At 41.9% G+C, this 13,067-nt stretch overlaps 1 protein-coding gene across 1 annotated transcript in view; it reads left to right on the top strand.

Moving 5' to 3' along the window:
* The window catches only part of Usp39 (ubiquitin specific peptidase 39), a 32,475-nt gene that overhangs the window by 10,633 nt on the left and 8,775 nt on the right, over nucleotides 1–13,067 (top strand). The window contains exons 6-11 of the mRNA XM_074050116.1: nucleotides 1,899–2,124; nucleotides 4,866–4,943; nucleotides 7,060–7,127; nucleotides 7,610–7,798; nucleotides 9,436–9,578; nucleotides 12,452–12,587. Coding sequence (XP_073906217.1) covers nucleotides 1,899–2,124; nucleotides 4,866–4,943; nucleotides 7,060–7,127; nucleotides 7,610–7,798; nucleotides 9,436–9,578; nucleotides 12,452–12,587 — 840 coding nt within the window. The remainder of the gene's footprint in view (nucleotides 1–1,898; nucleotides 2,125–4,865; nucleotides 4,944–7,059; nucleotides 7,128–7,609; nucleotides 7,799–9,435; nucleotides 9,579–12,451; nucleotides 12,588–13,067) is intronic.

The following is a 13,067-nucleotide window of genomic DNA, read 5'->3' on the forward strand; positions in this document are numbered from 1 at the left end:
TATTGTAATATGTCATTATTTGTCTCTTAATTTTATTAATTTGGGTCTTTTCTCTTTCTTTGGTTTGACTAATGGTTTGTAGGTCTTACTTATCTTTTCAAAGAACCAACTCTTTGTTTCTTTGGCTGTTTGTATTGTTCTTTTGACTTCCACTTGATGCCACACTTTTATTTAGGGTCTGCTCTGTGATCATCCTCCCATTCCTATAGCTGAGACTAATGAGCATGTTTCTTCCTGAAGCTAAAATGACTATTGTTTCTCTTTTTACTTAATGAGGTTAGACTTATTTTAGTTGTTCTAAACCTTTGATCATTTTCTTATAGGACTATCATTACAAATTTGTTCACTTTTATATAAAACTGTATGGTTTTATTATAAGAACATATCAATTTTTAGTAAGGTGATCTTTCACATTATTTTAGTGTGAAGTTGAGATTCAGGATTTTTGTTGCCCAGATAGTTCTCTCTACTCCAACCAAAGTAGCTTTTAGTATCTTGAATTTTTTTTTTTCTTTCTCCTTTTATTGTTTTTACATTTATTTACATGTGTATACGTTGTTTGTACCACCTCCCCCAACCAACCCCCCCCCCCCAGTACTTTGAATCTTAACATTGTCACAGACATAGGCTAAAAAGGAAAATATTAAATAAGTTGGTTAGTGGCTATGGGGTTTGAATACTTTTTTTTTTGGTGGGACTAGGGTTTGAACTTAAGGCTTTGTGCTTACAAAGCAGATGCTCTACTGCTTAAGCTATGTCTCTAGTCCATATGCTCTGGTTATTTTTTAAATTAGCATATTATAGTTGTACAGGGAGGTACTTTGTGACATTTATCTAAGTGCTTACAATATCTTAGACTCACCCCCTCCATCTTTCTCCCTCTCCCTTCTTTGAACAATTTCATCAGGTTTTATTGTTCTATTTTCATACATGAATACAAAATATTTCCACCAGATCTGTCCTCTTTTACCCTTTTCTTATACCCTTCCCCCTCCAACTGGTACCCACCCCTGGTCAGGACCTATTTTACTTTTCTGTCCTTCATTTCTTTTTTTTTTTTTAAACCTGTAGTTATACAGGGGCTTGTGTTGTGTGTTCCATATATACATATATCCTGAAATGGTTCATCTCTTCCATTATTGTCTTTTCCTATTCCCTTTCTATGGTGACTTCAACATGTTTCAGTGTTCCATATTTATACTTGTATAGAAAGTACATTAACTGAACGTACCCTTTTTACTTTTTTCACACCCCCTTCCCAACCCCCTACTAGTGCCTGGAAATATGGAGTCTTTGAGAACTATTTGCCCGGGCTGGCCTTGAACCTTGATTCTCCCCATCTCAGCTTCCCAACTAGCTAGTATTACAGGTGTGAGCCACCAGCACTAGCCTTTTTTTTAAAACTACTTTATGATGTCCACGTCTATCAGGTGTCTGCAAAACTCTGCTCTGTGTGGAACTCAATGTGAAAGGTATTAAGGGTGTTATTTTTTTGTTGTTGTTGTTGTTTGCTGGACTGGGGCTTGAACTCAGAGATTTGCACTTGCAAAGCAGGCACTTGACTGCTTGAGCCACACCTCCAGTCCATTTTGCTCTTGTTTTTGTGGAGATGGGAGTCTCAGAAAGCCACTTGCCCAGGCTGGTCTTGAACTTATATTTACCTGGCCTTAGCCTCCCAAGTGACTAGGATTACAGGTATGAGCCAACAGTGTCCAGTTGTGAAGGGTATTTCTATGAGCCCTGGGCAGGATTCTCTAAGGGTCTATTTACTTCAAACTTTTAAGGTCATCCCAGGCCCATTAGTTGGACAGTTCTATAAGAAGACTGTTAGCTGCAACAGCTTGGCTCCAAGGGGTCCTGAAAAAGGTCTTGGATTAACTGGAATGTTTGATTTCCAGGCTCTGTCTAATGTTCCTCCTCTCCGGAACTACTTCCTGGAAGAAGACAATTATAAGAATATCAAGCGGCCTCCAGGGGATATCATGTTTTTGTTGGTTCAGCGTTTTGGAGAGCTAATGAGAAAGCTCTGGAACCCTCGAAATTTTAAGGCACATGTCTCTCCCCATGAGATGCTTCAAGCTGTTGTCCTTTGCAGCAAGAAGACTTTTCAGATCACCAAACAAGGTAAGAAATAAGCCATATCCATGTTCCTCTGATTTGGACAAAACTAGTTTGATTAAAATAATGAATTTCCACTTTGCAGTGAATCTCAGTAGTAGCAAGGAGTGAGTGTCCAATGGAGAGTGTTTGTAGGTTCCTCACTCCCCTAACCAGTAGGCCCTGCTCAGAGCACTGAGAGACTCCAGCTGAATAGAAAGTCTGTTTTACTTGGTAAAGTAAACTGCTTGGCTTAGAGGAAAACCAGGAGTCTAGGAATGACCCCAGCTCCTATTAAGCCTTTGCCACCTGTGCTGCTCATTTTGTCTTATCCTACACTAAGTGTATTCAGATGAACCACTTTGATCATTCTCATCTCTGTGAGCCCATTGCCTTATGAGTAAAGTAACCAGATCTCATATGGTGTGTGCGCTAGCGTCCTCCTCATGTCCTTCAGTGTGCTTTCACGCTGCTAGGTTTTTGAGTCGAAGTGGTAGGAAACATGATTTCTCTCTTCTTGGAGCTTTCAGGTTAGTGGGGAAGATAGTTGTGTAAAATGGTAATCATGGGGTACTAAGTGCTATGATACAAGGAGGCAGTGTTTGCTTTGGGAGGGACATGGAGTCAGGACCCCACAACTGAACATGTAGGAGGTAGGTTAGAGGTCAGAGAAGAGGAAGAGACCCTGAGTTTTAGGTAGAGGAGGTAGGTCAGTGATGGATATTCCAGTTAGAGAGGATCCAACAGGCAGAATTGTGGAGGTGCCTAGTAGAAACACACTGGATTCAGGGGTCAGTAGAGAGCTGAGATGGAGGTTGGGAGGAGGGACTGGATTTCCTGGTTTATATGCCACTGTAAGGACCTTGGATGATAGCCTGACAACAGTGGGAGTCGGTGAAGGCTTTTAAGCGAAGATACAACACCAGACCTGTGTTTGAGAAATACTCGTACTATGGAATGACTTAGAGGACAAGGTCAGTAGCAGCCTTTAAGAATCTTAGGTTCTTACAGGAAGGAAAACTAGGTGGTGGTATGTGAAGTAGTTAAGGAGGAGGGACTAAGGATGCATACTAAGGGTTTTAGAATAATAGGAAGATTTACTTTGGAATGGATAATGTACATTGATCAGAAGCCCCATGATTTATTCACAAATGAGCAGAAATTACTTAACTATTTGAGTGTGGTATTTAGTAGTTTGAAATGTGTACAGTAACTTTTTTTTGAGACAGGGTCTTGCTGTTCAATACCAGGATGTATTGAACTCATTATGTAGCGTAAGCTGGCATCAAAATCACACTCCTCCTGAGTGCTGGCATAGGTGTGCACCACCATGCCTGGCTGGCCCGTAATCTCTTCCTCTGAGTACCTCACCCTTGTGAACAGTGGGCAGCCATTGCTTGTGCAGGATAGGACCATTGACTTCCAATAGCTAGAGTGGCTAAGATATCTTCTGTTTGTACAGTCATTTGTTTCTAGACCCACCCACTGTGAGATCATAGATTTTTATATTAAGGCTGCATCAGGGTATGAAGTTTTTATTTATTTATTTATTTACTTTTTTATAGTGGGACTAGGGTTTGAACTCAGGGCTTTGTGCTTGCAAAGCAGGCACTCCAACACTTGGGCCACATCTCTAGTCCATTTTGCTCTGGTTATTTTGGAGATGGGGGTGGGTCTCATGAACTATTTGCGTGGACTAACCTCAAACTCCAGTCCTCCCAATCTCAGCCTTTGGGTGTGAGTCACCAGCACCCGAATAGGGTATAAAATTTTTGTGAGTATTGTGCTTTGTGAGCCATGGATGTATCCTCATTCAGCATTCCCAGTGCTATATGGTTTACTACTGGCCTGAAGGTGGATATTGGGGCCTCTCAGCTTTGAGAGCTTTGGAAAGTAAAAGCATAATTGATGTAGAGTTGCAGAAAATATTTACCCTAAGAGTAAACTTAGCAGTTTCTTCTGTCATAGCCACTGTTTATGTTGACAGGTAAGCATGGTTTCCTCAGTCTCTGAGACCTTGGCCAATGTCATTTGCCTAGTGTTTAGATGTATTAAGAAGTTCTTGCTATGATTGTTTGCTGTCTCATAAAAGCATTCTATGCTAGGGGAAAAAGATCATTGTGTGGAGTTGTCAGAGCTCTTTAGGATTAGGGAAATGAACTTAAGGAAGACACATCCCATTTGAGTTTTTAAATGGATGTAAATCAAAGTACATTTTAGTTGGTAAGGAAGTAGCCATCATTCTAGAACTCCTGAGTGATATAGGTCCTTAGCACTGTTCTTATGAGTCAGGAGTATTTCCCATGTTCCTGTTCTAGAACCTCTTGCTCTAGATGCTTATAAGATGCCTTATAAATACTTATAAGTACCAACACCAGGAAGAGTTACCTTCTTGCAGAATAGGAATCTTTGTAAGCTGCAGGAGAGAAGTGGGAGCTTACTCTGGAGAAGTAGATATCACAAGATCTTCTTTGATTTGTTTTTCATCCCTGGGCGATGAGATACAAGTGTGGTATAGCCATGACAGTTAAATTTCCTGCTTTGGGTCAGAGCGCCTAAGGTGAGAGTAGACCGGAGGAGTAAGAGCAAGAGCTTGACTTTGAGGAGCATCAGGTTTAATAATGAGGTAGAGGAGGATGCACGGGGATGGGGTGTGTGGCTAGAGAGGAAGGGGGAGAGCTCAGACTGAGGAGTGGGGCCAGCTAGCATGTGGTTTGGGTTCCTCTCATGCCTCCCAGCATCAACATGTTCCACTTTTTTCCTCTCAGGGGATGGAGTCGACTTTCTGTCTTGGTTTCTGAATGCCCTGCATTCGGCTCTGGGGGGCACAAAGAAGAAAAAGAAGAGTAAGTTGTGCTGCTTGTAAAAAGGAGCTTTATTTTTCCCTCTCTTCTGAAAGACATTGCAACTTCTCATCCTTTTGCTCTTAACTGTTTACATTTTGGAGGCAGAGTTAGTATCTGTTGAACACACATACTAAATTTTCTTCCTGAATAAACCCTTCTCCATATATTTTGTCATAAATATGGTTATTCCCAGTGATTGGTACCTATCTCTCTCTGTATATGTAATTCATACGTGTGTGTGTGTGTGTGTGTGTGTGTGTGTGTGTATCTATGTTTGTTTTTGTTTTATGATACAGGGTTTCACTAAGTAGCTCAGACTGGCACACTGGCCTAGTACAAGTCACTGTGTAGCCCGTGGTGGCCTTGAACTCACTCTTCCTGCCTCAGTCTCCCAATACTAGGATTACAGGTGTGTGCTACCATGCCTGGCTCCCAGTGATATTTCTAATAAACAAAATGCCTGGAAGATGTTCTGTTAACTGAAATATGTCAGGCACAGAAAGACAAATGTGTGTTGTCTCATGTAGAAGCTAAAAAAGTTGAACTTGTAGGAGGAGAGAATAGTGGTTACCAGTGGTGGGGAGGGGCAGGATGGGTAACAGGTACAGTGTGCTGTAGACAGGGGAGTAACTCCTAATGTTCTGTAGCACAGTAGGGTAACTAGGCTGATAATTAGCTATATTTCAAAATAGCTACTAGAGAGATTTTGAATGTTCCCATCACAAACAAATGATAAATTTTTGAGGTGGTGATACACCATTTACCTTGGTACATTGCATATATAATTTAAAATATCATTATATCCCATAAATATGTGTCAATGAAACAATAAGAATACAAAAGCAGAAATGGATATAATTGCATCCTAGAAATCCTGAGCCTCTTTTTTTATTTGGCGGTAGTGGAGTTTGAATTCAGGGCCTGTGTTTCCTAGGCAGATGCTCTATCACTGGAGCACGTCTCCAGCCATTTTTCACTTTTTGTCATTTCAGATAGGGTCTTGTGCTTTTTGCCTCGGGCCTGCCTTAAGCACAGTCCTCCATAAACTTCCTGCCTAGCTGGGATTATATATGTGTACCACCATGCTTAGCTTGTTTGTTGAGATAGGGTCTGGCTAACTTGTCTGGCCTGGACTCAAACCATGATCCTCTCAGATCTCTGCCTCCTGGGTTGCACATGTGAACTACCATACCCAGCCTGACTCACTTTCAAACTAAGGGTATGGATACATGTTGTAGACCCCTAGACTCCTGCCAGTGCAAGTATTAGTGTGAGGAGAATGCAGTGGATGGTTTGTCTGGCATGAATTGAGCATTCTACAAATTAAAACTGGTTTTTCACCCTAAGTCTATGCTTGGAGGCATGAGGCTGGCCTCACAGAGTCCCAGAGTTGAAGTTTCTATGTCCTTCAGCCTCTGTATTGGCTTAGCAGTTGTTAGATGTTTTTCATGAATGCCAGTTATAGCTGGTAGCTTATAGATTGCAGAGCTAGCTGAGTCTCTTGAAGATTTTTCTTGTCTTCTGTGTCCCAATGGCCTTGGTGGTGTCTTGATGTGGCCTGGTGCTTTTTCCAGTGGATGGCCCTGCCCCAGCTACCAGATGTAGTTCACCCTCTGAGTTCTCTAACTTGTGTCCTGGCAGGATTCTAGGACCTGTTTGTGCTTTCTGGCTGTTGCTTTAGTTCTGGTCTGGTCCATCTCTTTTCTGTCATTTTCTGTCTGTATTCAGTACAGGCAGGACATTGTCTCCCTTTATAGGCAGCACGTGGTTATGGGAAGTTCCTTGGCTGTGCCTTGTTTTGCTTGTAAATGTTTTTGTGATTTATGCATCTCCAGGCTCTGTAAGTCATTGATTCATTTCAAATACACTTTTTGTCTTATGGGCCAGACCCAGTGTTGGAGGGTCAAAGTGTGTCTTGTGGAAAAGACTGAATGTAATTATTTACATAAATAATTATACAGGTTCCATGGTGGCATATGCTACAAAGGGAAACTTCTGTAGAGAGAGTGCTGGGTTTTATGCTAAATGTTGCTGATTTATTTTTAAAAATTACAAGTTGGGAACATGTTTTGACATGCTTTCCAGCCTCACAGCATTTGTACTTTTCTTTCTGCAGCTATTGTGACTGATGTTTTCCAGGGATCCATGAGGATCTTCACCAAAAAGCTTCCCCATCCTGATCTGGTGAGTGGGTTGTGCTGGGTCTTGGGCCTGAGGGGATTTGGGGAGACAGAGATGCTTCAAGAACTGACAAAGCTGTGTGCCCCCTAAGGAAGTTCCACAGAGCACCTGTCAAGTGGCAGTGTCTGGGTCCTGTTGTGGTGGCATACTGTAAACTTGGGAGTTAGTGGTTGGTGTAGTCTGCTGGTGGAAGTGGTCTGGCCACTGAGAGGTGCTAGTGTGTTTTTTTAGAAAGCCTAGCCAAGCTTTCTGCACCTCAGAGCTTTTCAGATAGTGTAAGAATCTTCAAAAGAAGGAAAGGCTTCAATTCTTGAATTACTCTAACCAGGCAGTGCTGCTGCTTATGAAATTGCCCAGGCTTTGGGCACCTCTCTTTATCCCCAGTCAAGGAAAGGGACAATGTCCATGTAACAAAACTTCGTTTCTCTCCATGTGTCACTTCATGCTGCTCATGTTCCTTTCTCCTCTCTCCTCTTCTACTCCAGCCAGCAGAAGAGAAAGAGCAACTGCTCCATAATGATGAGTACCAGGAGACAATGGTGGAGTCCACGTTCATGTACCTAACGCTGGACCTTCCTACCGCCCCGCTCTACAAGGATGAGAAGGAGCAGCTCATTATCCCCCAGGTGCCACTCTTCAACATCCTGGCCAAGTTCAATGGCATCACTGAGAAGGTAGCCCACTTGCACACCTGCCCTGCTAGTACTTATTCTTGTTTTCTCAAGACTTCTTCTGTTTTCTTTATGTTTCTTTCTTTTCTTCTTTGTTTCTTTTTTACTTTCCTTTTTGTGATGCTGGGGATTGAACTGAGGGCCTTTTTATTTTGGATACAGGGTCTCTATGCTATCTTCCTGCCTCAGCCTCCCAAGTGCTGGGATTATAGGTGTGTGCCACCATGCCTAGTTAATTTCCCTTCTGGTTTCTTCTTTGACCCATTGTTTAAGTGTAGGTTTTGTTTTGCATTTGTGTGTGTGTGTGTGTGTGTGTGTGTGTGTGTGTGTGTGTGTGTGTGTGTTTTTCCAGTAGGCCTGGAGTTTGAACTTAGGGTTGCTGCTTTGCAAAGCAGGTACTCTACTACTTGAGCCACACCTCCAGTACATTTTTTTCTCTGGTTCTTTTGGAGATGGAGTTTTGGGAATTATTTGTCTTGACTGACCTCAAACCATGCTCCTACTGGTCTCAGCCTCCCAGAAGCTAGGATTATAGGCACGAGCCACTGACTCCTTGCCATATTCTAATTATTTATGTTTTTATTTATTTATTTATTTGGTACTCCCTAGGTTTGAACTCAGGGCTTCATGATTGCTAGGTAGGCACTCTACCATTGAGCCACTCCACCAGCCCTTTTTTATGTGTTGGATATTTTCAAGGTAGGGTCTTATGAACTGTTTGCCTAGGCTGGCTTCAAACCACAATCCTCCTGATGTCTGCCACTTGAGTAGCTAGGATTATACATGTGATCTGCTGGCACCCCAGCCATATTCTAATTTTAAATAAAAATATTGCCTGTGAAACTTGGAGAACCCTGCAGAGGTCTGTTCTTTCCTCCAGAACTCACTCACTTCTGAGAGGGAAGCTTTCCTGGGTATTTCTCTCTGATGGTATATAGTCTTTTACTCCTATCTCTTTTTACTAAGTATAGAAGATTGTGTTAAGAAAAACAATTCATTTTTATCACCTTTTAAGTCCTATGGGCTGGGCAGATCGCCTGGCCCTTTCTTTGTCTCTCCTCCTTCTTGGGCATGCTGAGTGAGCACTCAGGAAATGCCTGTCAATGCACTTGACCAATAACCCTTGGGATCTTACTGTGTGTGCTGTGCTGGGGATGAACCCATGGCCTCACACATTGCTAAGCACTCACTCTATTGCTGTCCTGCAGCACAGGTCTTGGGATCTCTGAGCAGGAGGAATGTGGGAAGTTGATAGGCATCTCTGCTGGAATACTCAATGATGAAGGGCTTCTCACTGTTGCAACATCAGGAAATTCATACTTATTTTGAATTAAGACTTTTGTGGTTTAAATTTAGCTTTTAACAAGTCCTCATTTTCACCTGGCAGTTTTATTTTTCTTGTAGAAACTGGTACTTATATTACTATGGTTTTAAGTTCAACAGTGTGATCATAAATATAGTCCACAGTTGAAATATGTTAGTCAGCCTCAGCCATATGCTAATGCTACCCTTTTTTGTGGTTTCTGGGACCAGGTGTCTTTATGAAGTCTAGGTGTGAGGCAAAATTATTTTCAAAAAGCAAAACTTAATGCCCCTGCTGATCTCTGTTACTAACTTCATCATTTTCTTTTCTCTCTTAGGAATACAAGACTTACAAAGAGAACTTTCTGAAGCGCTTCCAGCTTACCAAGCTGCCTCCATATCTAATCTTTTGTATCAAGAGATTCACTAAAAACAACTTCTTTGTGGAGAAGAATCCAACCATTGTTAACTTCCCTATCACGTGAGTATCACTCTGCCTCACTTCCTCTTAGGGGCCTGGATTTCTTTTCATATGTTTGTACCACTGTTAATTTTGGACTGACTTAGTTGGAGACTGCAAGGACCAGGGCTTACGTACAGGATATTAGTCAAGGTTTTTTTTTTTTTTGGTGGTGCTTGGGTTTGAACTCAGTGCACTTGCTAGGCAGGCACTCCCACCACTTAAGCCATGTCCCCTAGCCCAAGTTCAGCATTTTTATTTTTTTAGAAGTATGCATATATTTCAGGGACCCTAAAGGTATGTGTTTACCTGGAAACAATCTTCTGTCCTGTTGCTGGCTGGGAATTGTTGTCTTTTGGTGTGGGGAAGAAGTGTTGATGGAAGTGAGGCAGGGTAGGTGGAATTATCTCTGGTTTTATTTGTGCCTCTACCTTTTTGCATGCTTACCTAGGCACAAACGGTGGGTCAGCTCCAGGCCTCTTGGGGTCTGGTTCTCATATTTTTAGTTTGTTGTCTGTATATTTTTATTTTGAGATAGGATCTCTCTAAGTTGTCCAGGCTGGCCTTGAACTTGCGATCCTTCTGCCTTGGCCAAGTTTTGAGATTATAGGTGTGTACCACCATGCCCAGCCTATTCTCATGTTTTTTTCTTAGAGGTGAAAGTCTGGAATGCGTTTAGTTTCTTCCTGTTGACAAGCAAGTTATACATTTTGTTGTGTGACCTTATTTTTAATTTATTATGCAGTTGTATTTTTATGAACATTTGTATTTTAATGGGAAATTGGAAGGAGTTGTGCCAGATGTTGCCTTCTAATTCAGAAAGACCCCTTTGGGAGTAGTTTTTCATTCCTCAAGAGACAGGCTTTTCACATGCCAGAGAATGTCTGAGAATGTGGAGGAACCGGGTAGCAGGGAGAAGTGTGTCGCAGCTCGTGGGATTTGGATAGGGTGAGAGGAGAGCTCTCCTAGACAGTTGGCTAGTCAGAAGGATTTGGATGGCTCAGTATCTTTACATTTTTATACTTTTTAGTCTTTAGTTTTTAAAATCTTCACAAAATAGTTTGGGACAAACACTTGCCTCTTTTGTTTTTTTCTTCCTTTATCCCTTCCACTTCCCCAAACTGCACCAAGACTGCCAGGTTTTTCTTTGAAAATAGTTTCACAATTCTGTGTAATGTTCAAGAGAGTAGTATCTGAAATTAAGAGGCCTGAGTTATGTGCTGGTCTAGCAGTGTGATCTTGGATAGGTCATTTGCCTATTTTCTGTATGAATGAGAGGCTTGGGCTGGATGAGTCCCAAGATTCTTTCCAGGTATAACATTTTACTTTTTCTGGATTCTGGGATCTGAGAATCTGTTGTCAAGAAGGGGGATTATAGGAAAATTTCTTTTTTTCTTTCTTGCAGTACTAAGGTTTGAACTCAAGCCCTATACCTTGAGACCGTGAACCACTCCAGCAGCCCTTTTTTGTTATGGGTGTTTTTGAGATAGGGTCTCTTGAACTATTTGCCCGGACTGGCTTTGAACCGTGATCCTCTTGATCTCTGCCTCCTGAGTAGCTAGGATTACAGGTGTGAGCCTCTGGTGCCTGGTGAAAATTTCTTTTTTTTTTTTCTCTCCCCCCTTTTTTTCTCCTCCCTCCCCCGCCCAATCTTTTGGCACTAGTGGAAGGCATTATGCTCTCCTTTAATTTTTTGTTTTGAGTCAGGGTCTCAATATCCCAGGGTGGCCTTGAACTTAAGGACCCTCTTGCCTCAGCCTTCCAAGTGCTGGAATTACAGGCATGAGACATTACCCTGGTAAGAATAGCTTAATGAGGAATTAATTACAAGAGAATTTATTTTTGTCTCTTCCCATACTTTCTTCCTGTTCTTTAGTAATATCTTGTTTATGTGACAAGTAGAATGAAATGGGAGGCACAAAAACTGATTCTGTGAAGTCTATGTATGGTCCCCTTGAATGGGACCATAGAAGTACTGTCTTTGAAATCTCATGAGTCAAGGTTTTATGTCAGAATCTGTCTTATGAATTGCTACAGACACCAGTTTGTTAGTGGTAGGAAAGAGCACTCCTTACTGACTCCAGGGTAGCCCAGATGTAGGAGGACTGCGTATGAATGGCAGTTCTGTTCAGTTGTCACAGAAATGTGCTTACCCTACTTCATTGGTTGGGCCTGGAATATGTTTATTTTCCCTCCAGTTGCATTTGGATATTTGGTAACTGGGACTTCAGTAGTTTGCCCTTCAGAAAACTGGTCTGGAGAAGTTAAGAAAAACATTACTTAACTAATCAGCCTTTTAAAGGACATCAATCCATGTGATGAATTCTGGAAATCTGCCCTTTAATTACTTTATGTATTGTCATTCTAGAATAAAACATCTGGATGTTCTTCCTGGTTTTCATTTTGATATCATTATAATGATAACATGCAGTGGCAATGCATATCATCATGTGGTCAGCCTTCCACAAGCCTAAGGCTGACCACCATTGCTGTCTGAATCCTGCAGCTGCAGCTGTATTCTTAAGTACCAGTAGGTGAGTGGTTCAGAGGAGACAGTGGTGCACACACCCACATTTAGAAGAGACTTAGGTTGTATAACCTACTGAAACTCACAGCTCTGAGGTGACAGCCAGGATTTCTTTCTGTTAAGTTGGAATGTGCTCAGGCCCTACACTTTCACTCCTAGACATGCTTCTATAAGGTGCCTTTCCTATGCAGCCTATTGTTGGCAGATTTTATGAATTTTGAGTAACCTGGACTTCCCTGTCTCTATAAGCCTGGCCAGAGCTAGGGTCTTAAATAGGGATCAAAGTTTGTGGTTCATTTGTGTAGGACAGTTGCCCTAATGTAATAGCCTTAGTCTAATGTTCTGGCTTTATTTTCATCATCACCAGAAATGTGGATCTGAGAGAATACTTGTCTGAAGAAGTACAAGCAGTCCACAAGAACACCACCTACGACCTCATTGCCAACATTGTACATGACGGCAAGCCCTCTGAAGGCTCCTACCGGATCCACGTGCTTCATCACGTGAGTGACTGATGACTTTCATGGCAGAGTGGCAAAATTAGGTGATACTCTCCTTGGGCTTTTCAGATGGTAGCTCCTTCAGTTTGCCCTTTCTTGAAGACTTTTTTTGTGTGTGTGTGGCATTGGGGTTTGAATTCAGGGCCTCATGCTTGCTAGGCAGGTGCTCTTACTGTTTGAGCCACTCTGTCAGCCCCAGTTTATCATTTCTTGATTTACCTTCAAGACTCTACAAGTAATTGAGTAGTGGTTAACTTAAAGGTAGTAGCTGTCAGTTTTGGCTGCACATTGGACACACTGCAGATCTTTCTAAAATCCTGATGCCTGGATACCACCTAGGCCAGTTACAGTAGAACACGAGTTTTCAACTGGGGTAAAGGCCAGGAAAGCTTTTATAGATCCTACAGTGTACAGGAAGTCCCTGAAGCCAAGAATTATCTAGCCTAAAACATCAGTTGGCATCACAGTTAAGAGATTCCTCAT

This window comes from Castor canadensis, chromosome 12, assembly GCF_047511655.1.
Source record: "Castor canadensis chromosome 12, mCasCan1.hap1v2, whole genome shotgun sequence".
Lineage (NCBI taxonomy): Eukaryota > Metazoa > Chordata > Mammalia > Rodentia > Castoridae > Castor > Castor canadensis.